This window comes from Triticum urartu, chromosome 3A (genome assembly GCF_056163025.1).
Source record: "Triticum urartu cultivar PI428250 chromosome 3A, HENAU_Tu73, whole genome shotgun sequence".
NCBI classification, from domain to species: domain Eukaryota; kingdom Viridiplantae; phylum Streptophyta; class Magnoliopsida; order Poales; family Poaceae; genus Triticum; species Triticum urartu.
Window position 1 is genome coordinate 33,641,178 of NC_141875.1, and position 24,908 is coordinate 33,666,085.

The window sequence follows — 24,908 nt, forward strand, 5'->3', positions numbered from 1 at the left end:
CTTGACCAAAATGTTTCGTTCTTCAAAATATTATCCGACAGTATGCTTATCTTTATGGTAAAAAAGGTCCTGATTATAATTTTCAAGGTGCACTTGTTGATTTTTGAAGGCAGCATTAGGAATGTGCACAACATGGCATGTTGCCAACATTAGATCAACCGGGGCATGTTTGGTTGCCCGGGCAAATTGCTAACAGTAGATCAACCGGAGCATGTTTGGTTGGCTGCATTGTTAGTCTCAGTGGGCCTGGTCGAGTTGCCTGTATTTGTGCTATGGGTATGCAAAGCAGAGCTGTTTTGCTCAACCCATGGTGGGAGCTGTTTTGCTCAACCCGTGGTGGGAACTGTTTTGCTCAAATGCAGCACTTCGTATCATACATAACATAAGAACACCATAATACAATTAACAGTAGAAATAAGAACAACAGCTAAATAGTTAGTTCACAATACCTAATTAGACCATAGTTTTAGACATCAAAGGCATCCCATGCCCCTGCACGACCCCAGGGGTGTTCAACCCTAAGCAAAATATACAGTTTTGCAGTAAGTTCAGATGATCAAGCCTAGCCCTAAGAGCCACATGACGAGCAAGTTGCTGTGGATGATTGTGTGACGCCGACAGAAGTAGTCTCAACTGCTCCCGAGCACCATCTGCCCCTGAAATGTATGGACCTACACCCATAACTCACACCACTTGTTGGCAAGGGCTGACGACATCAGGAAGGCTGAGGACTAGCCATTTCTTTATCACTGTCCTAAAGGCAGGCGGGAATAACCAGCATGGTGATCTCTTCCTCGTCCTTGATCTGCACGTAGAACCTGATCGACTCTCGTGCACCCTCCTTGTGGCCGAGCCTAGGCCTCCGCCCAACGGCTGGCTCATGGCGGCTACTCTGCCCGACACCACCTCCCTCCCGAGCTAGCAGTTGATGGGGATGATGCCCTCGGCATCCTTGGCGCCGGTGATGACATACGCCCCTGTGCCGATGGTGTCCCACTCCATCTTCACAACCTTATCAGTTTAGTGGATGAGGGTAAGCAAAATTACAATAACCATTGGTCGTTGTGTTGGTCATTTTCAACTGTCACTGATAAGTGGCGATTACACTTGGATGGTGCTACGATAAAATCATAGCATTGTCAAAGTGCAACTGCCAATGGTCCGTGCTATGATCAGAAATGCCATCAAATGCATCAATCTAGTATGCACATGCTCCCCCGTCTTCAACCAAACCAAAACAGATAAATAAAAATAAAAGAACTAAAGATAACCGATAAGATACAAAGAAAATCAAAAGATAAAGAAAAAGAAATAGGTAAATACATCACTGATGCCTGAACTTGCTAGGAATGTGCATTTTGATGCCTGAACTTGCAAAATACATTAAGCTGGTTTCGTAACTTGGCATGGACATGTATATACGGTTCAAATCTCGATATATATATATATATATATATATGGTTCAAATCTTGTTTTTATACATTCATGACGTTGACGAGGCATGCCAGGGTGTCAGGGACAAGGCGTGTGGCCTGTTTTTGTTTTGTGCCCCCCCCCCCCCCGCCGCTGCCAAATAGTTGTTTTCTTATAAAAAGGCCCTCAGAGAAAAACTAATAAATTGTAAAAATAACTATTAATCAATTTAATAATTAAAAAATAGTCCGGGGTTCGAACCAGCGACCTAAGACACACAGGTGTGCGTGTCTAGCTAGTCAACCGGTTCAAATTTAGTGTTAAGAAAGGATTCATATGATCCCCAAAAAAGGATTCGTATACTTTGTAAACATAAAGGTGAACTACATAAATTAATTTTTTTATTCGCAGCCGCACATACCACTCCTGATTATAACTTTCAAGGTGCACTTGTTGATTGTTGAAGGCAGCATTAGGAATGGCACAACATGATAAGTTGCCAACATTAGATCAACTGGGGCGTGTTTGGTTGCCCGGGCAAATTGCCAACATTAGATCAGTTGGGGCGTGCTTGGTTGCCTGCATCTTTTGTCTCAGTGGGCCAGGTTGAGTTGCCCGTATTTGTGCTATTGGTATGCAAAGCAGAGCTGTTTTGCTCACCCCGTGGTGGTCTTACCACACAAATGCAACACTTCATATCATACATAACATAAGAACAACATAATACAATTAACAGTAGAAATAAGAACAATAGATAAATAGTTCATAATACCTAATTAGACCATAGTTTAAGACATCAAAGGCATCCCATCCCCCTGCATGACCCCAGGGTGTTGAACCCTGAGAAAAATATATAGTTTTGCACTAAGTTGAGCAAAATATACAGTTTTGCAGTAAGTTCATACGATCAAGCCTAGCCCAGAGAGCCACATGACGAGTCGCTGTGGATGATTGTGTGACACCGACAGAAGTAGTCTCAACTGCTCCCGAGCACCATCTGCCCCTAAAATGTATGGCCCTACACCTAGAACTCACACCACTTGTTGGCAGAGGCTGACAACACCAGGAGGGTTGACGACTGCCATTTCTTTATCACCGTCCTAAAGGCAGGCGGGATGACCAGCATGGTAAAAATAACTATTAATCAATTTATAATATTTAAAAATAGTCCGGGGTTCGAACCTCGACACAGGTGTGCGTGGCTAGCCAGCCGACGGTTCAAATTTGGAGGTGTTTGGTTCGCAGTTTTACACCCGGTATCTGATTACATCGCAAACCGATACCGTTAATCGTGTTTGCTTCGCTTTGCAGATCCCGCATAGACAGGTCCCATCACAGTTTACGTTACAGCCAGAGCGAGCCGACTCGGGCGAATTCTTCTGGCTTCGATCCCCAATCCTCGCCCAGTCCCGTGCTAGCTGCCTAGACGAGGGGTTCCTGTTTTCTTTTTCTTTTTACGCTGGGGCTCCGATTTTCTTGCCGGTACCCATTGCGGTTAGAACACTTTTTTTTCGAAACGGAGGCAAAAGAATTGCCTTATCGATTAATTAAGAAGAAGAGAATTGCCCGGTTAATTTATGGAAAACTGGGCTAAAACCAATACAATCAGACCATAATTGGACTACTCAGCAATCATGAGACCCTATGAGCACACGTGCAACCTGCCAAACCCTCCCAACATACTACAAACGTAACTCCCGATGCTTGTACACAACAATTGAACCCGACAAGAACATCCCAACAAAAGATAATGGACCACACCAAAACGACAATGACGACCTAACCCGTGAGGATGAGCTGACCGTGAGGATGAGCCGAGGGACCGAGAATCATCCACTAAGCCGTTAGAACACTTAACCAAACAAGAATGGATTTTGGCCGATACTGTTTACATCAATGGTGTAAACCCATTACGTTTACATTTTCGTTTCACTTCTGGAACCAAACACCTTAGGGTTAAGAAAGGATTCATATGATCCTAAAAAAAAGGATTCGTATACTTTGTAAACATAAAGCTGAACGACACAAATTAATTTTTTTATTCGCAGCCGCACATACCACTCCAACCGACAACATTATATGGCAAAATGATAAATTTAGGTTTATGACATAACGAGCCTGTGTGGCTAAAACGGACCATAGTGTGGCTCAGTTTTGAACGTGTTTGTTTTTTTATTTCATTTTTAAATATATTAATTATAATTGTGTGTTACAAACAATATACAATATTTAATATAAATTACATTAAAAAGATTTATATATTTTCATAAAATACCTATGCAATAATTTAACAGAAATACACATAACAAAATTATGAGTTAAGTATATATTTTATAATTTGAAAAAATGTTTGCATTTTAATAAAATATTAAAGTAATTTTAGAAATGTTCATATATTTAAATAAATTATCATATAACTTTAAAATTTCCACATTATGAATAAAATATTTATGTAGTATATCAATGTGTTCATGCTTTAACTAAAACTGTGTTATTTTAAAAGCTTTATATAGTGTATAGGTTTGTGTGTTTCTATAAAAAATAAATGCAAGCCTAGTGCGCCATTAGGCTGCGTATCCTCACATGAATAATAGTTGAATCATATAAACATTTTGATCATTCATAAATAGTTTCAATTGTATGAATATGTTTTAAAATAACACATGATTTTTTTTAGGATACATGTGAATTCTTTTTTATACATGACAACTCATTGGTTGGAGTGGCATCCGTGCCTGGTCTACAAGCTTTGGTCCGATGTGCGGATCACAGAGCCGGTGCTGTTTTTGCTGGATTATTAAATTCCTTTTTATTTATTTTGTTTGGTCAAATGTTTATAAAGGTTATGAATCATTAAATATTAGCAAATGTGAAGTTGTCGAGCGCACACTCTGGACTGGTAGGTTGCAGGCTCGAGCCACCACATGACAAGTTTTCGTTTTTATTTTATAGTTTATCAGTTTCTCCCCGAGGGCCTTCTTGTAAGAAAAATAGTTTTGGGAGTTTTCCGCAAAAACCAAGCCAAACACCCTTGTCACTGGCAGCGGGTCCCATGGCATGCTGGCACGCCTCGTAAGTATACAAACATTATTTAAACCAAATATGCATGTCTATGCCAATTTATAAAACCAGTTCAATGTATTTTCCATGTTTAGGCACTAGAATGCACATTCACGACAAGTTCAAGCACCACAGATGTATTTACCTCGGAAAGAAATGAAAAACACACAAGAAAATCTGAAAAAAAAACCGGACCAAAACCAGAACAGCCAGCGAGCGAATCATCAATCCCGAAGCGAGCCAGAAGAAGCATGGGCGTCGGATCGCGGGGAGCGCCGCAACCCTTCCATCGCTCGAAACGGCGTGCTCTGCAGTAACTGCAGGGAAATGGTCGGCCATCTTGCTAGGTGGCTACCATTTCTCTCGTGAAGTTTGGTGGCCACGCTGAGGCGTTGCTGTCTTGCTCACCACACAGACACCGACCATTTACACGTTGTGCGACCGGTGGCCTCACACTCGGTTTGTACTCTCCAAACCGGCATGCAAGGGATTCGATAGCCTGGCACTGCTCACCCTTTGGAAACTATGGACTTTCAATGGCGCCCCGAGCACCACTAGGCGGAAGGTCTAGGCCGTCATCGCAATGGAGGGCGACTTATGGAAGAAGGCAGGTGCTGCTGGTTGCAAGCTATTTGGAAACAGTGGCGTGTGTGTAGATTGGTAGGCATAGTTTAAATTCGAAAGATGCGGGACCAAACTCTTCTATCCGGTGTAACTCACGGTGCCAACTCTCGTCCAATGAACAAGATATATTTAATCCTTCAAAGAAAACACAAGATATATATATATATATTGAAACCTACCGACTGCATGTGAAGCTAGTAAATACATTAATTGGAGCTAGCTTTTGGACCATACTCATGTGTGGTGTGCGGCTATATATTGCACACACATATGTGAAATTCACAATTTAGTTGTGCTAGCAACAAAAGTAGAAGGGATATATCAGGGTCAGTATACAATAGTTCAATCTACTGGGTGTGCAACCACTACGGTATTAGAGATTGGTCATTTAGCTATACCCGCAGTAACCATACACATTGGAAAAGGAGACATCTGGAATTAAGGGGAAACAATATGCTTAGAACTAGATCGAAGATATCTATGGCGTCGAGCACCCTACATGGTAGGACACCATATAGGACACCATGTAGTCTGTTGTCTCAAGCTTTCTTTTGTTTTGAAAGATCCATCTGGTGCCTGGCTTTATATTGATCAAAGCAGGGAGCATATGGGAAGAGTACAAAGGTGTATTGTGATCCAAGGATCAAGGAGAAAATTAAAAAAAGAGGCACCACTAGCCAACCCTTCCAGCTCCTAACAAGCTTTCCATGATACTACTAAGTCTTGGCTAAATTCTCGCACTTTCATCCCCAAAAGGGGGCTCAATGAATTTTACACTCGCCTGGCGTGAGAGTTAAAAATCGCGTCTGACAACTGCTATAACGCCGCTCACTGAAGCAACCTTGGCTCTGAAAGTGCACTCATTTCTTTCTTGCCAGATCCTCCAAAGTATTAGCAGTCCTAGGGTCTTCGGCGGTTTTCTGAACTTTGGTTGGGCCGCATCGATCAAACACACTCAAAATTATAGTCTTTACTGTCAAACACATAAAGCCGCTTTTTCCTCAAGTTCAGACGACCCGTTTTCATTATTTGGTGCGCCTAACTGGTGTTGAATGTTTCTCTTGCTGGCACACAAGCAGAGGGTATTCACCGACCGCCTCCACCGAAGCTTGACTGTGTTGTAAAGAAGCCGAATCAAAAGCTCATCTTCTCATACACTGCTCAGTTCCTAGGGCGACATGTACGATTATTGACTCTCTCAACATTACTCCGGACGACTACACCTCCTTTCATGTTGAGTCATCTCCGGCAAATAAAGTAAGGAACGCAGTAATTATGGCTCGCTTGTTGAATATCTAGAAGTGCCGGAGCGCAGAAGTTTTCAGGAACTAGAATGAAGACCTTCAAGTTGTCATCTCTAGGTCTGCAAATGATATTTTTTGTTGGTCAAACAGATGTGAAAATGAATCCAAAAGTCCAATCCTCTATGGCAGGGGGGTTATGCTTTCGAGACTTAATGTGTGTGTCTCTGTTTCTGGAGTAGTTTGGGTAGCTTTGTTCTTATCTCCCCGCTTTTATGGCTGTGATTACAAATTTATAAAAGAAAAGGTTCAGGATGGATCTTAGCCCGCCGTAGTTGCCCCCCACCCCTCCCCTTTACTGCTTAGTGGTACTGCCTGGCTTAAATGGACAAAGTCCTTTGACGCTCAACGACATGTACCACTCCTACTAAACCGAGCAGGGGACCCCTATTTAGTGTTGGTTTACTCTAAGGCTAGTTGTAATGGAGAGTATCATATATTAGTATCATGCATATGATACTAGTGTATGATACTACCTTCATAATGCATAGTATTTATTATGATACAGTATCATGATATGATACTCTACCATCTCTTTCTTCATTTAATACTATGACACCTCATCAAAATTGCCTAGTTGGCATGCATGATACTAGCTATGATACTACCATTACGACCAGCCTAATCCAGCAAACATGGCAGCCAGTCAAGCTTCAAGTTCATGGATCGAACACCTTCTCTCCTATTGGCCGGCTAGCGGGCTTCAAGCACCACACCTAGTCCAAGCAATTGTGCAATGAACGTCTTGATTTTCGCTCCCTATAAATACACCTTTAGGGTACTTGAAAACAATAAATTTCAGTTAAAAACATTGAAATTTTATACACCACACTGAGCAACAACGCCTTTAGCTAATATTGTCGGACAGATTCAAATTCGAAAGATGAGGGACCGAACTTTTCTAGTTTAAGTCACCGTCCCAACTCTGATCTAATTAACAAGATAAATTGAACGCTACCAACTGCGTGCCAAGCTAGTAAATATACATTAATTGGAGCTAGCTCTTGAACAGTACTCATACGTTGTGCAGCTATATATATATATACTCTATGCATATGTGAAATTCACAATTTAGCTGCACTAGCAACCCAAACAGAAAGGATCTGTTCAACTTACTAGGCGTACAACCACTGCTGTACGAGATCGACCGTCTAACTGTACGTGCATAATTCAAATATGTGGGAAATGGAGGCACCGGGAAATGAGGAGAAACCATATGTTACCGTGCCACCTCTCATCGCGTGTCACCGCATTGTGATTCACACGCAGGATCATACGCACCACACGTCGTTCACTCTGAAAACTGCACGTGCTAGGCTAGCTTCTTCATACATTCTTCTCGTCATTCCATTGAATAATGATAAAATCTGCTCCGCTGTAGACTATAAGCTAGTTGTTGCCTGTGCACGACCTAATGTCTGAAAGGGCTTAGGGAAAAGTTAAAATCTTGTCCAACATACTTTTGCGCTGACAATCTTCATTATGATTCTTGAAATAGGTTTTTGTTCCGCTTATAGATAAAGTCAAATGATTGATGATGAGGAAACCGTCTTATACAATAGATAAAAGATAGAACAAAACAACATAGATAGAACTGGAACACAATGCAGACAAGGTGCACTTCAAGGCGCCACCAACTTGACGTCATGCAAGAGCATTGGAGTATCCGAACCCCAACTAGAAGCACCCATGGCAACCAACAAAATATGAGACTGCGCCTGCTTGAAAAATCACTGGAGATCGTTGCCTCGCCCACACTGCTCTCTGAACATCTAGTAGACGCCAAAAATTACAGATGACCACATTCTAGGATTCATTATTTGCTATATTTGGCATTTATGAAAAATGTTGTATTTCATTTGACATAATTCAAATTTGAACTGCAATTACATATACAAATTTCCAAAAAATGAACAAAGACCATGTTGATGGTAGCTATCACATATTTAGGTCTTCTGAAACTAATGTTTGGCAATTTGAAACATGTAGATGTGAAAATTAAAACACAACTTAATTCTAGGTTTTTTGAATTTATGGATAATCTAAATGTATTTTTTTGAAAACTATGAAATGAATGTTGGTGCAGTGCGCTTAAGGTGTTTTGCACTTCTGGTTAATCTTTGTAACAGACTCAAGTCCTTTTTGAAAAGAAAAGTACGTGAATGAATATTCATGATTCTAAACTCTTATCTTAAGGACATTTCAACACATTTTTCTGAAAAATATTTTCAAGAGAAGTACCAATTCTTGCTTTCAACAACATATTTTGCGGTGTCTCCTGATTCAGGTGAATCATCACCTACTTCGGTGGTGTCCGGGTCGTTTCGGGCTCTGGCGGCCTTCTTGTAGGGGTACGAGTTGGTGATGGGCAGGTAGACAGCAAAATTGACGATGCTAAAACATGTCATAGTTCATGTTATGAACGTGGCTCCGAGGTGGTAGTCCTTAGGTGCACATGCATGAAGACTTTCTAACTGTCATCGACAAGGTAAGGCCGACTCCGGTATGGGAGCAGCGTGAGTAGCAAGTCGGTGGCGACAGTGGTGGTTCTGTGGTCCATGAACCTCGATGTAATTTTTGTTATGTTTAAGATGTTTTGCACTTTTGGTGAATCTTAAATACAGATCCGGATCCTTTTGCGAAAAAAACATTACTGAATATTCACGATTTCCTTTTTCCTAAGCTCTTATTTTCAAGGACATTTCAACACATTTTTCTATCAAATCTTTTCAAGAGAAGTACTACCAATTCTTGCTTTCAACAATCTATTTTGTTCTGTCTCCTGATTTAGGTGAATCATCATCTACTTCGTTGGCGTCCTGGCCGTCTCCGGCTCTGGCGGTCGAATCATCAGCTACTCCGTTGGCGTCCGGGTCGTCTCCGGCTCCGGCTCCGGTGGTCAAATTATCAGCTACTTCGTTGACGTCCGGGTCGTCTCCGGCTCCGGCGGTCTTCTTGTAGGTATACCAGTTGGCGATGGGCAGGTAGATAGCAAAGTTGAGGACGCTGAGCACAGTCATCAGCCAGAAGAAGTAGTCGAGGTGGCCGACGTTGAGGTTCTTGGCCGGGATCCACCCTTCCTTTCCGCCCCTCGTCGTCACCTTGGCCACCACCGTCACCAGCAGCGTGCTCACGTAGCCCCCCAGCGCTATCGCCGTGAGCGACAGCGCGGTGCACATGCTCCTCATGGCGTCGGGCGCCTGGTCGTAGAAGAAATCCAGCTGCCCCACGAAGACGAACACCTCGGCGGCGCCGATGATGAAGTACTGCGGCACCTGCCAGAAGATGGAGATGGGCACGATGTCCTTCTCCCCGTACAGCCCGTGCCGCGCGACGGTGCGGAGGCGGACGAGCTCGAGCACGCCGGCGGCGACCATGGAGAAGATTGAGACGACGAGGCCGACGCCCATGCGCTGGAGCTGCGTGAAGCCGCGGGGGTGGCCGGTGAAGGAGCGGACGGCGGGGACGAGGAGGCGGTCGTAGACGGGCACCCAGGCGATGACGCTGAGGGTGTCGAAGACGGAGAGAGAGGCGGAGGGGATGGAGAAGTGGGCGCCCATGCGCTTGTCGAGGGTGTTCCCCTGGAACACGAACATGGTGCTCATCTGCCCGTACACAGCGGCGAAGACGATGCCGCTCGCCCAGATGGGCAGCAGGCGCACCACGCTCTTGAGCTCCTCCACCTGCGTCACCGTGCACAGCCGCCAAGGCGACGCCGGTGACGCCGATGATTTGTCCGCTTGCGTCTCCACGGCTGCCTTGTCGAGGAACCTGAACTGCTCGGTGTGCTCCAGCTTGCGGCTCCCCATGATGCCGGACTCCTTGTCCATGGTCTCGTACAGCGCCGACCCGTCGACGGGGACGCTCAGCTTGTACGTGGCGGCGACGAGCACCTGCGCGATGCGGGTGAGCGGGCTGCCGCCGGGGCGCTGGTGGCGGTAGAGCGGCGTGCCAACGAAGAAGCTGCCGACGGCGATGGCCATGACGACGGCGGGGATGCCGAAGCCCCAGCTCCAGCCGTAGTGCTCCTGCACGTAGACCATCACGGACGACGCCACCAGCGCGCCGATGTTGATGGACAGGTAGAACCAGTTGAAGAAGGAGCTCTTGCTCCGGCGCTCGCCGTCGTCGTTCTCGTCGAACTGGTCGGCCCCGAACGAGGACACGCAGGGCTTGATGCCGCCCGTGCCCAGAGCGACGAGGTACAGGCCCACGAACATCGCCGCCGTCTGCCCTGCCGTCGGGTCGCACACCCCCTTGGCCGCGCACGTCGGCACCAGCGTCTTCACCGAGGCCGCAACCGTGAGGAGCCCCAGGCCGATGATGTAGATGGTGACGAAGGAGGCGATGGTGCAGAAGCGGCCGAGGTAGGCGTCGGCGAGGAAGGCGCCGATGAGGGTGGTGGCGTAGCAGGTGCCGCCCCAGTTGGTGACGCTGTTGGCGGCGGCGCTGTTGTTCATGCCCATGTTGTCCAGCATGAAGTTGCTCAGGTTGGCGCTCATGCCGTAGTACGCCAGCCGCTCGCAACATTCGTTCGCTGCAATTCCAATTCATCCATCAGCGCCATGGCTCAAGGTAAGAGCAGGCCAACAATGGAGCCCCTCCCTTCCTTTGAACTAGTATGCATGTACGTACCGAGGATGTAGGGGCAGGCGCGCCAGTTGCCGGTGCTGCTCTTGACGGCCGGGTTGCCCTTGATGTCCACCGTGCCATCTTGGGTGTAGATCATGCCTGCCGACTCAGCACCGATCTTCCCCATTGCTACTTCTTTGCTGCTCAGAGGAGCAACTTGTGTTACAATTAGTAAGGATAGTACCGAAGATTATAAATATCAGAAATTAGAAGTTAAATCAACACGACTAAATCTCTGCCAATTCCCATGGTAACAAGTTCCCTTGTGGTGCAGGCAGTTTCGTCCGCCCAGCATTTTCGTGGTAACAATGGACTGTAGCCGTGTGGTAAATGGCTGTTGGAATTGACGACGACGACGACGAACGTGTCCGCCTCGCGTGTCTTTGTCGATCGGCCGGCGGAAACTCTGATGCCAAAACAATCGCAACCGGCCTGACACGCGACGTGATGGCCAGTTGGCGACATGTGGTGTTTATTTCATTTAGATTAGATCTGAAAGTTGGGTACTACTCGCACATAAAGAAGCATTTTTTTGCGAATATATATAAGCTGTCACGCTCAACTCATTGCTATGCAATTGACACTCAATTGTGACAAATCTGGGTACAACCTGGTGAAGAAGCAAGCAATGGAATGGGGATTGAGAGCCGAGGGAGGAGAAAGAGTACAGGAAAAAGGTAAAGGAAGGGGGTTTTGCCACTTTGGTCCTCTTCTCTAGGTGTTCTGGGCTTAAGTACTTTTTTTTTAGACAATCCACGAAGCTTTTTATTCACTCGTCACAATGTTTACAGGGATGAACTGAAGTTCACCAGGGTTGCCCAACCAAACATGACGGCCAATCCCTAGTTTCAAAACATGCTTCGCTAGATTATGAGTCTCGACATTCGAGCTCCTAAACTCATGCACAAAATTACATAACTGAAAACTACGAGAGTATTCAACGATCTCACGAATGATAGCCCCATAGTTAGGGCTACTCTTTTGCTTAATATCATCCACAACGCCTTTGCAGTCAGATGCAATGTGTATCGCCTGTAACTGGAGGTCCTCTGCTAGTGCCATTGCTTCCCGGACCACCAACGCCTCAAGAGTAGCAGGATCATATATAGAGTTGACCACAATAGCCGATGCTCCAAGATACAGACCCTTCTCATTCCTGCATATTGCAGCGATTGCACCAAATTTCGATCTCCTCATAGTGGCAGCATCAACATTCACTTTCATCATGCCCGAGGGAGGTTTAAAACAGCCTGTTGGCCTCACCCTCACTGAATGCTCAGCTGATCTCTGTGGGCTCTTGACAATTTGGATATCATTCAGAAAGGAATTGATGAAACAGTGGGTGGAGTAGGGGCTCTAAAATATATCTTCGTAAATTGCCTTTCGTCTTGCTGCCCAAATAGCCCATAAGGTGGTCGTCATACGGATGAACAGATCGCTCGACAAGGCTTTCTTCATGGCAAAGAGCCAGTCCTTAACACTCTCAGTGTCGAAACGGCTCACCTGATCCAATATCTCCTCATCCGCAAGTGCCCAAACAATGCAAGCCATCGAACAGTTCAATAAGGCGTGTCTCCACGAGTCTCTCGCGCCACATAACGCGCATGCTGATGACGTTGACATATTTCTATGCTCCAAAACGTCAGCTGTTGGAATTGAGCTCCGAGCTAATCGCCAAAGAAACAACTTGATTTTAGCAGGTACGTCGGTTTTCCATAGCTCTGTCTATTCCGTTTTTGCATTGTCCGCCGCCGAAGAACCATCACGTTCCTCGATCCAGTCCTCCCTCGAGATCTTGGTTTGCATAATAATTCTGTAAGAAGATTTGACAGAGAATGAACCTCTCCGCTCTCCGCTCCAAGCCCAGAAATCCTCTATGTTTCCTGTACATAACGGGATAGCTAGCACTGCTTCTGCATCAATGGGCAAGAACACCGATCGGACAAGCTGCTCATTCCAGCTCGCTGTCGTCGTGTGCATCAATTTTGAGACCAACTGTGGAGGATTCGGTGTAAGCGGTGCAATGGGCCTCATCATCCCCGGTCGTGGTAACCAGTTCTGTGTCCATATATGTGTGGTTTGCCCGTTACCAATCCTCCTGATAAGGCCTAGCCTAAGCATATCTCTTCCATCGAGTATTGCTCTTCAAATTTGTGATGGTCTACTGCCAAGCTCCGCCTCCATTACAGATGCTGAAGTGAGTGGATGGACGGTCTCACTCGCTTCATGTCATGGGCCACGCCACCTTGCTAATGTGGTGATTTCGGGCCCATGACATGCTCGAATGATGTGTGGTGCGTCCGTTCCTGCACGTGAATTGCTACGCGGTGACACGCGATGAGAAGCGGCATTACAGCACATGGTTTTCCCTCATTTCCTGATGTCTCCTCTTCCTACATATATGAATTATGCATGTATGGTTAGGCCGGCGGTCGATCTCTTATAGCAGTGGTTGTTCACCTAGTACGTTGACCAGTTGATCACTAATCCTGATATATCCTCTCTGTTTGGGTTGCTAGCTCGGCTAAATTCTGAACTTTATATATGCATTGCATAGACTATGTATAGCCGCACAACACATGAGTACTGTCCAAGAACTAGCTCTAATTAGTGTATTTACTAGCCTGGCACGCAGTTGGCAGGATTCAGCATATCTTGTTAATTAGATCAGAGTTGGCACCGTGAGTTAAACTAGAAGAGTACAGCCCCTCATCTTTTGAATTTAAATCTGCCCCACGATATTAGCTAAACTAGCAGTGCAACCCGTGCATTTGCGCGGTTAGAAGTAATAACATTTAGTTTGTATATTATGTGAAGTAAACAATACTTTTTTGAGAGAGAGAGAGAGAGAGATTACACTTCTCTCTTCCAGTCCTTGTTCTAAGTGTCTTTGCACTAAAAACAAAAAATATTACTCACCGAGAATTAAATAAATCTTAACATTTGTAGTTTGTACTCCTACTTGAACCTAAAGATCTCTTTGTCACCATCTTTTCTATGGTTCATTTTTTTGATTTGTACATGCCATGCCTCGAAATGCTTCCTTTATAGCTAATTAGTCCCATGTCTATGTTCTTGACCATCAGTCCAAGCAATTGCATTTCTCGGTATGTTATCTGATGTTTTCAAACTCTCTCTCTCTCTCTCTCTCTCTCTCTCTCTCTCTCTAGTTTTTTTGGTCATGTCTATGTTATTTTGTGCTCATCCATGTCTCCCCGGCAAACAAAAATGTTTATTAAATGTCGGGTATGATTTGGTTTTTGCAACATTTTTGTTAAAAATATTATGGCTTCCATTTTTTCTTACCCATTTAATTTTCCCGTGGATCTTGTGCTTTTTCTTCACATTGTTATAATGTGGAGATAATTATAGAAACTTCATAAATCCCTCTCTCTCTCTCCCTCTCTCTCTCTCTCATTGTGCCCATGCTTATTATCAACCTGTAAATTTGAACACAATTGAAACACTATTAAAGTAGTTGATGTGCTGTCTACATACAACCTTTGTCATTCTAGCGAGTAGCGACAACACCCTTTTGCATCCTTTATGTGGTATTGTCATTGCCACAAATACCAAACTTGGATACACAATGTCATAGATTCTTATACATGCTTTAGATTATCTGTATTGTCACTTTTTTTTCACGTTCCTGTATGTGCACCACCCCCAGCTCGTCTTTGTTCTACTGATGCCCACCGCTTTTCCTATACTGTCAACCCATGCATAGTGATATATCTAGCACATGATCCATCTTGCCCGTCAACAGAAGTATAAATGTATACATGCATGTATCGAGAAATAAAACACATCTATTTAGAGCAAATACCGGAACTAATATATTTGTCTTGATTTATTTCTCAAGACATTTGCTGCTTTAGCGACATCCTTTTCTTACGCTCACACATAGATAAAGCATTAACATGCATAGATCCATATATACTTGAGTGTTTTCAGTGATCTTCTCTTCTGCTTTATGCTATTCTAGCTGCCATGCTTTCCTTTTCAAGTGTAAGTTCCTCTTCAAGTGTAAGTTCCTCGTCTCCATTGTACTTCTTTATACCTCTTTTCCTATAATGTCTAACCATGTATCTTGATAAACCTATTGCATACCTTCTCTTGTTGGTAGTATATAGGCGACTATTTGGTAGAGGCAAGCTCAAGTGCTTATGCCTCGGAAGTATTGCTTTCTCGTTTCTTTGTTAACATAGGTGGCTCAAAAAATTGTGGTGGAATTGTGGCCCTCACGATTGTGTAGCGTATGCTGTCATGATATGTTGAGTATCTTGCCTGCCACAGATGTCGAGGTGGATCCTGCCGGTGTGAAAGATGCACTATGAAAACATGGAGCGGCGAGACCGGTAGCTACCATGTTCGTGGCACCATCGCTGGTGCAACACCTGTGGTAATCCCTCTGTTAATAAGTCTTTGTCCTGGGTACTCAAGAGTCAAGATCTTTTTTCAGGGATGCTAGATGCTAAAGACTAATTTACGTGCTTGTGCTATATGGCCGGTGCAAAGCACAGTCCGATTCAATATTGGCATGATAAGCATGGTATCAGCATGTTTTTTTTCTTTTTGCGTGCATGTTCTTGACCTGCCCATATTTCTTCACGTGATATGAATTTGGGCGAGTCCATTCTGGACTCGGTCTTGACGTGCTATATGACATGCCATATTTATTTACGTGATATGAATTTGAGCGGGTCCATGCTGGACTTCGTTTTCCACATGTCAACTATTCAAAAACAAAGAATTACGTGTGTTCAAAAATAAAATAAAATAAAATAAATAATAAACTTATGTGTACGTGCCAACGATAGACTTTTTTTTTCATGATTAATATTGTGTGTATCCTTTTCAATTTTCATCCTTTATTCTCAACTGTTCTTATTAGAATCAGGGAATTAAATATTTTTAGCTTATGTACATGAATGCGACGACTCGCTTGTCTTTTGTTTCAACAATATAATAGATTTTAAATTGTATTCCATTATTTATCCATCGAATAAGAGTATAAAATCACATCGAATTTAACTATTTAGAAATGTTACACGGAGTTTATTTTAAAACCAAAATTCTAGCACTTTTCCTCTTTTTTATTTCATATATAAAATATATTACGTATTTATCTGTTTTCACTGTATTTTATTAATCTGATATGAGATATCTATCAACTGGATGGATGTGTGTTTCAGCCTTGTAATCTTAGCGACCTTTTTTTTTCTGCCTCACTACTGTTCACCATATGGATGTGTGTATCAGCCTTGTAACCTTAACGACATTTTTTTGTGCCTTACAATTGTACGCCAAAGGATTTGATGATCTGATCGTGTGTACACGGCCCATATATGTGCCAGGTTGGCCCATGTATAGCGTGCCTTGCTATTCCTGGTTTTTTGTCCGATTCTAGTTCAAATCGGAACTAATAACTTGTTTATGTGATGGATCCTTGTACGCATTGTAGATGGCCTTCTCCCACACGTTTGTGGTTGCACTCTTTTTTATACGGAAATGTTAACGCCCATACGTGTGGGCATTTGCATCTCGTTCACACGCGTGGATCCGCGTCCGTTTGTGAGCGTACGAATCTTGGCATGTTTCTAGTGCCACATAGGACTGGCCTGGTGTGTGGGTGTTCAGCCGGTCGCCCACACGGCCGTTTCACCACACAGGAGGGGCTGGTGTGTGGGCGTTTAGCAGTTCGCCCACACGCCACTTTGCACGCACAAACAAGGGCTAGTGTGTGGGTATTTGGCATCTTATCCACACGCCCTTCTCCTCTCCCACACCCAAGCTGCTAGTTGCTATGTGTTTTTGCACTGCACATGGCAACTGCCCTTAATGTGCTTTTATAATTAAGCAGGTGGCAAATCTCTTTTTTTACCCGAGTTTGCCATGTGTTTTGCAGGGTACACGACAACTGCCTAGTGTGCACGTAAGCAGATGACAACTCTCTTTTACCGAGTTGCCATATGTTTTTGCATGGTACATGGCAACTGCCCTAACGTGCATGTACATGGCAACTGCCCTAACGTGCACGTAAGCAGATGGCAACTCTTCCTTTTTACATGGCAACTGCCCTAGCATACTTGTGAGCACATGGCAACTCTCTCAACTGCCTAGTGTTAGTATGTGGCAACTCCTAAAGTTATGAAATCATGGCAACTACATTAGATCAGACCATACATGGCAACTGCAGTTGAGCAACCATGGCAACTGCAGTTGTCCGACATGGCAACCGTAGTTCAGCGACATGGCAACTACAATTAAACGAACATGGACGAGGGTCTGGACCATGGCAACTGCGGGCGCGCGGTGACCGTCACGTGTGGCGTGCAGGACCAGGAGGTACGAGGCCTGACATACGGGTGTGTGGGCGTTATCAACTTCGCCCACACGCACGCGTGTGAGAGGGATCGGGAGGGAAAAAAGAGGCGTGTGAGCGCTAATTGTTTTGCCCACACGTAGGTGTGTGGGCTGTTCCTCTTATACACCACACAAAATGTGTGGGCGGACTCCCTAACGCCCACACGTGTGGCACTTATGGGCGTCATTTTCATAATAGAACATGTACGTGACAGAATTAGTACGTCCAAAATAATACATGTATATAATTTTTGTATGTAACGCTACATCTTTAAATCTGAACTATTTATATCTAATCTTAACAGTTCTTATAATTTAATCTGTGTGGATAAACGTGATGGCTTGTTTGCCTATTGTTTTAAGTATATAATAGATAGATGCGTTGTTGCTAAGTGGTGTATAAAGTTTCAATGTTTTTGACTGAATTTTATTGTTTTCAAGTAGCCTAAAGGTGTATTTATAAGGAAAAAGAAGCATGATGTTCATTGCTCAATTGCTTGGAGTACCATGCTAGTTCTTACTAATAATAATTTTTAAATCTCGTTGTTCATTTCTGTACAAAATATATTTTATATTTTGTACTGGTATTACTACTCTTTGCCAAGTACATTTCAACATGATTCGGACAGGCACAAATACTCAAAGTAGAGGGCTACTATCCGGATCAGTATATTAACGACGATCATGAGATGAACCTGCCACCGACATCTCCGCCTGATCCACATAATGTGAGCAGTAAAAAAAAATCTTGGGATCAATTGGTCCATTCGAAACTTAGATTATGAGCAAAAATTTATATAATAGAGTAGGCGATGGTTGCCGAGGTAGGCGTCGGCGACGAAGGCGCCAATGTGGGTGGTTAGTAACGCTGTTGGGGCGGCGGCGTTGTTCATCATGCCCATGCTGTCCAACATGAAGTTGCCCAGGTTGGCGCTCATGCCATAGTATGCCATCCGCTCGCAGCATTCATTAGCTGCGATTCATCTGGTGATCGATCAGCGCCATGGCTCCAGTTAAGAGCAGGCCAACAATGGAGTCCTTTGTTTGTACGTACCGAGGATGTAGGGGCAGGCGCGCCAGTTGCCGGTGTTGCTCTTGGGTGTAGATCATGTCTGCAGCACCAACCTCCCCCATTGCTACTTCATTGCTGCTCAGAGGAGCAACTTTCGTTACAACTAGTAAGGATGAATCCAATGAAGAGATGAAATGGGCAAGAAAAACAAGATGCCTTGGATAGTGTCGAAGATTATATATGCACAAATTTGAAAATTAGAAATCAAATCAACCGGACTAAATCTCTGCTAATTCCTACGCTAACAATGGAGATCTAAGTCAATACTGTAGTCTTTTAGTAAATGGTTGTTGGAATTAACAATGACGACCAGCGTGCCTGGCTCGCGTGTCTTTGTTGAGCGACCGGCGGAAATTCTGATGCAGCGATGGCAACGGACTGGGATCAGGTGACATGCGCTATGATGACATGCACGGTGACATGTGGTTCAAATTCAAATTTAAACATTGTAAAAAATCTGAAAAAATCATGCAATTTCATAGCACATATTAAGATAACCCCTAAAAATTTCAGATCAAAATTCGAAACATACATCGAGAAAGAAAAAAGAGAAACTCAGATGTGAATAGTCTACAGAGAACCATTCGGGAACTATTCATGACAGATTTTGCTTTTTTGTTTCTCGATGTATGTTTCGAATTTTGATCTGAAATTTTTAGGGGTTATCTTAGTATGTGCTGTGAACATGCATAATTTTTTCCAGATTTTTTCGCAATGTTTAAATTTGAATTTGGGCCACATGTCACCGTGCATGTCACCATAGCGCATGTCACCTGATCCCAGTCCGATGGCAACATGTGGTGTTCATTTCCTGAGAATTGTGTATTACAAGCGTACATTGATATATAAATAAGCTAGCCTAGCGTGCAAGCTAACGGAAATGACACTGATCAAATGTTTCCGTGAACGTTTCTCTGATGGATGATCCATGGTGCCCCCGATCCCACGCATGAATCGAAACACGGTGACACACAATGAGAAGCCGCATATTTTTTTTAGAGGAAAAGAGCTCACGCCCCGGTTCCATTGCAATAACGAAACCACCGAACATTTGTTTGGAGCTACAAGGCGCGCAGGGGGAATAAAACAGCAGAAAAGCTGCCCCAGCATGGAAACTCTAGACAATCTACACTCCTGAAGTACCGAGATATGCCGAAAGAAAAGAAGGCAAAACACCTCACGAGGCCCCGACTCCTCCTCTGGCGCTCCCGCGGGCGGCAGGGGAGGAATCCTAGCCGCCGGCCGCCTCACCACCTCTCTTCTCCTCCTCCTCCTCCTCCCGCCGCTGCCAGACGGCGTGCCCGAGCGAAGCCCGGCCGGCGGCAGGGCGTCTTCATCGCCTCATGCGGGAGGGCTGGCGTGGGCTGGCCGATCTGGATCTGGTCGCGGCGTTCTCGCGGGGCGCCGCGGCGCGGCCCCTCATCGACGCAGGTGATGGCGCGTGGGTGTGTGGGTGGCGTGATGGGCTGCACCTCGGTGGTGCTCGGCTGGTGTGGTGACGGCGGCGGCTCGATCCAGATCCGGTAGGAACGGGCTGCGGGCGGTGCGGGCTGCGGGCGGCTTCCTTCGCCGTGGCACCCGGCTGGCGGAGGCGGCGGCGCAGCAGTGGCGGCCTCGGCCTTCCCCTCCTCTTCTTCAGCTCCGGGGGGAGATGGTGGTGTGGGCCGGGGGTCGAGGATGGCCGCCGGTGCCCTAGCCAGAGCCGACCTCGCGGCGGCTCGGGCCGCGTTCGGCAACGGTTTTGGGGTCGGCCGACGGCGCGTGGTTCCGGTGGTGCGTGCCCGGCGGCTCCGGTGCTTGCAGTTTGCCGGGCAACGTGGGTTGGGCAGCGGCCGGGCATGGCCGCTGCTTTGGCCGTGGGCGGCGGCGTGGGGCGGTCCATCGGGCGGCCTCCTGGTGTGGTGGCGGCTTCACGGTGGCTCGACGGTTCTGCCCGCGGCAGCGGCCGACTTCTCCGGCGTCGGCTCGTCTGCGTGCGTACCATCTCGACCTTCGCTCCATCTCCTCGTCGCCCTACCGCTACTCTCATCAGAGGGCTGGTCCTCTCCCAGCTGCGGTTCACCGCTCGTCTCGCGTCCGGTGCTGCAGGACCGAGCTCGTCTCGCGCACGGTGTAGCAGGACCGAACTCGTCTCGCGCACGGTGCAGCAGGACTGACCTCGTCCCCCTCTCGGTGCTGCAGGACCGAGCTCGTCTCACGCTCGGGGCAGCAGGATGGGTCGGTGGATGCCAGTTCTGGCCGGCCTATTGGGTCACGACGCTGGGGTCGCCTAGGGGTGCGAAATGTGGGACCTTTCCGCTCGTCTCTTTCATTGGGGTTGCGGCGGGTCTCGGGTGAGGTGGTGTCAAGGTCTTGGATGCCGGGACGGCGGCCCTGTTGGTGGTAGCGCGGTGCTCTTGGGCGGAGCCCGTGCCTTGGCGTTGCCTGGTCACCATGGCCGTGTGGGTGGCGTGGTTGCCGGGGTATGGCATTCGGTGGCGTTGAGTGTTGGCCGAGGTGAAAACCTGTTCTATCTTCGGACGGACCGGCGGCGGCGAATCGTTCGCTTTTTGAAGGCGTCATCGCGGCTCTCATTGCCTGTCATGCGGCTCCAGGGGAAACTCTGATCTTTGGATTGGGCGGTGGCGGCGCTCTGGTGTCGTACCCTTCTTGAAGGCGCCGCCTTGGAGCACATGGTTCGTCATATGTAGCTTCATCTCTTCGTGGTGATAGTGCTAGGAGTGGTGTTGTTGCGCTCAATGTCTATGTATCTTGCCCTGGGTGCGTGCGTGTGTTGCGGTAGCGTGTGTTTGTATTGGGTGCTTATTGATCGGTGCTTTATATATAAAGTGGGGAGAAATCCTTTTTCGATAAAAGTATCGAGTACATCATGCATCAGGCAACCTAAATTGGACATCAGGAAATTATGCACCAGGCGCAACTTTTAAACCCAGATCTTCAGAGTGAGATTCCAGTCCTGAAGCGAGGTCTTGTCGCTCCAGAGCATTGGTTCAGGCCTAGCCAGGGTCCGTCCATAGAAGAAGGGGCGGTGCTGGTGCCATTTGTTCCAGTTTTTGCACCAAGAGATGACATCTCCTCTTGGCGGGATCCGCACACCTAATCTCCCACAAGGCCAAAAAGGAAGTTGTCCTTTTCCACAGAATCTGCATCCCAAACCAAGGCACATCATTAAAGCAAATATCGTTTTGATATCTTTAGAGAGTCCATAATGCAGCTGCATGAAGCATAATATCCACAATTTTATTGCAATTTCTAGCCAACCAATCAAGAAGCCCATGCGAGTTAAGCTCGATGTCGTCCCCTAGGGAGCCAAAAATCTCACTCCAGAGTTCTCTGGAAACGACACAATCAAAAAATAGATGATTTACAGATTCTTGTTCATTACAATAAAGACAGGTAGCATCTGCTACATGTTGTCTTTTCCGAAGATTATCCCTGGTTAGTAGCTTGTTCTTAACTAGCAACCAAAGGAAAATCTGAATTCTTTGAGGGACATTAGCTTTCCAAATCATCATAATATTATCTGGAATCACTCCTCTAAAATTCACAAAATTATAAAAGGATTTATCGGTGTAAACCCCCTTGGGCACCAAGTCCCAAATAATAGTGTCATCGCAATCATTCAAAACCAGATCCTTAACTACACTAAAGAGCTCATTCCAAGAAGCAAGCATGTCCGGCGAAAAGCACCTCCTAAAGTTGATTTTCAGGGTCGTGCCATCCCAGATCTCACTGATGGAGACATTAGTGGAATTAGCAATATTGTACAACTCCCAATAACTGGTAGCAAGTGTAGTATTGCCAGTCCAACGATCTTCCCAAAATCTAACACTCTTGCCATTGCCCACCTTCTAGGAAAAGCCAACCTTGGCTGCTTTAATAGCCCAAAGTATTCCTTTCCAAAGAAGGGAGGCTCCAGTATCAGGACAGGCAAAAATGTTAGGACTACGATTTCTGTATTTGGCATCAATAACTTGTTTCCAAATTTTACCATCATCATTAAAGTATCTCTTAGCCCAGGAGGCTAGCATGCTAAGATTCTTGTCAGCAATGTCAGGGATGCCCAAGCCACAATACTGTTTCTTGAGAGCAACATTCCCCTAAGAAGCTAGATGGTATTTATGATGTTCTTCATAGTTATCCCAAAAATAGTGAGCAAGTTGGGAGTTAATCATTCTAGTGGCCCACATAGGGAATTTAATAATTCCCATAAGATAACAAGGAATCCTAGATAAGCAAGACTGGACTAGGGTAAGCCTCTTACCAGAGGAAAGTGATAACCCACAAGTATAGGATATCACAACAGTTTTCGAGGATGGAGTGTTCAACCCAAATTTATAGATTCGACACAAGGGGAGCCAAAGAATATTTGAAGATATTAGTAGCTGAGTTGTCAATTCAACCACACGTGGAGATTAATTATCTGCACCAAGTAATCAGTAGCACAGCAATATGATAGTTTTGATAGTAGTGACAGCAGCAACGGAAACAGTAAAAATGATAGCAGTAATTTTGTAGCAAGTGTAACAGTGATGATATCAGTAGTAACTTAGCAGAAACAATATAGGATAAATTCGTAGGCATTGGATCGGTGACTTGTTGGATGATATTCATCATGAGACAGTTATAACCTAGGGCGATACGGCACTAGCTCCAGTTCACCGATATAATGTAGGCATGTATTCCGTAAATAGTCATACATGCTTTATTAAAAAAACTTGCATGACATCTTTTGTCCTACCCTCTCGTGGCAGCGGGGTCCATATTGGAAACCAAGGGATATTAAGGCCTCCTTTTAATATAGAACCACAATAAAGCATTAACACATAGTGAATACATGAACTGCTCAAACTACGGTCATCACAGGGAGTGGGCCCGGTTGTTGTCACTCCGGGGTTGCCGGATCATAACACGTAGTAGGTGACTATAACTTGCAAGATCGGATCTAAAACATGGATATAATGATGAATGCATAAACGGTTCAGATCTGAAATCATGGCACTCGGGCCCAAAGTGACAAGCATTAAGCATGGCAAAGTCATAGCAACATCAATCTAAGAACATAGTGGATACTAGGGATCAGGCCCTATCAAAACTAACTCGATTACATGATGAATCTCATCCAACTCCTCACCGACCAGCGAGCCTACAAAGGAATTACTCACTTCCGGTGGGGAGCATAATGGGATTGGCGATGGAGATGGGTTGGCGATGACGAAGAACGAAGATCCCTCTCTCTGGAGCCCCAAACGGACTCCAGATCTGCCTTCCCAAGGAAGAACAGGGCCTGGCGGCGGCTCCGTCTCATGGACCGCGATAATTCTTTCTCCCTGATTTTTTGGAATAATGTGATTTATAGTATCAGGGGGCATCAGCGGGGCCACCAGGTAGGTACAACCCACCTGGGCGCGCCAGGAGAGGGGGCGCGCCCTGGTGGGTTGTGCCCACCCAGGCGCCCCTCTTTGGTGGGTCTTGCCTCCAGAAATTCTTATTATTGGTATAGAAAATCCTCGCTAAGTTTCATTCCATTTCGAGAACTTTTATTTCTGCACAAAAACAACACCATGGTAGTTCTGCTGAAAACATCGTCAGTCCGGGGTTAGTTTCATCCAAATCATGCAAATTAGAGTCCAAAACAAGAGGAAAAGCGTGAGAAAAAGTAGATACGTTGGAGACGTATCAACTCCCCCAAGCTTAAACATTTGCTTGTCCTCAAGCAATTCAATTGATAAATTGAAAGTGAGAAAGAAATACTTTTATGAAATCTTTTGCTCTTGTTTTCATAAATAAGCTTAAACAATGCCCAGATTTTCAGCCAACATTATAACTAACCATGTCAATAATAACTCTTAAATATTATAATGACTCATATCAATAACATAATCAGCTAGCGAGCAATAATAAGATATCTCAAACAACAACATGTTGTCAAAACAACCATGATATAATATGACAATAGTGGTATCTCGCTAGCCCTTTCTGAGACCGCAGAACATAAATGCAGAGCACCTCCAAAGTTCAAGCAGCGACTAAACATTGTAATTCATGGTAGAAAAGATCCAGTCATGATGCACCCAACATTAGCTACACACAATGCATAAATCATGACTGTTGTGCTCTACTCAGTTTCTGGCACTTGTTTTTAGAAGGTGATGACACAACATAAAAGTAAATAGAAAGTCCCTTCGCAGAGGGAAGCAGTGATTTGCAGAGGTGCCAGAGCTCAATTTTTAAAACAGAGATAAATGATATTTTGAGGCATGCGCACTTCTCATTCACTTCATGACCATCAGTTATCAACATCTTCCATGCTAAGCACGCTAGTGGCAGTTCCCAAGCAGAGAGTAAAGGTTTTGACTCCATTGGAAGTTTTTGTTTGATTATTTCAGAGATGAACTCTTTTCATGTTTGCAATTTGGGACTGGGCATCCCTATTACCT

At 45.3% G+C, this 24,908-nt stretch overlaps 1 protein-coding gene across 1 annotated transcript; it reads right to left on the reverse strand.

The window, feature by feature from the left end:
* Nucleotides 1-8,883: 8,883 nt before the first annotated feature.
* LOC125542519 (protein NRT1/ PTR FAMILY 8.2) lies at nucleotides 8,884-11,533 on the reverse strand. Its single transcript, XM_048705586.2, has 2 exons — nucleotides 11,034-11,533; nucleotides 8,884-10,935 (listed from the first exon to the last, which is right to left on the reverse strand). Exons 1-2 carry the CDS (start codon nucleotides 11,155-11,157, stop codon nucleotides 9,164-9,166), a joined length of 1,896 nt encoding a protein of 631 aa, XP_048561543.2. The 5' UTR covers nucleotides 11,158-11,533; the 3' UTR covers nucleotides 8,884-9,163.
* Nucleotides 11,534-24,908: the final 13,375 nt, after the last annotated feature.

Excerpts from the sequence above, each read along its gene's own strand:
- LOC125542519 (XM_048705586.2), bottom strand. The coding sequence starts at position 11,157 with ATGGGGAAGATCGGTGCTGAGTCGGCAGGCATGATCTACACCCAAGAT. Across the intron at positions 10,936-11,033 it reads CGCCTGCCCCTACATCCTCG|CGAACGAATGTTGCGAGCGG; the intron begins GTACGTACATGC and ends TTGGAATTGCAG.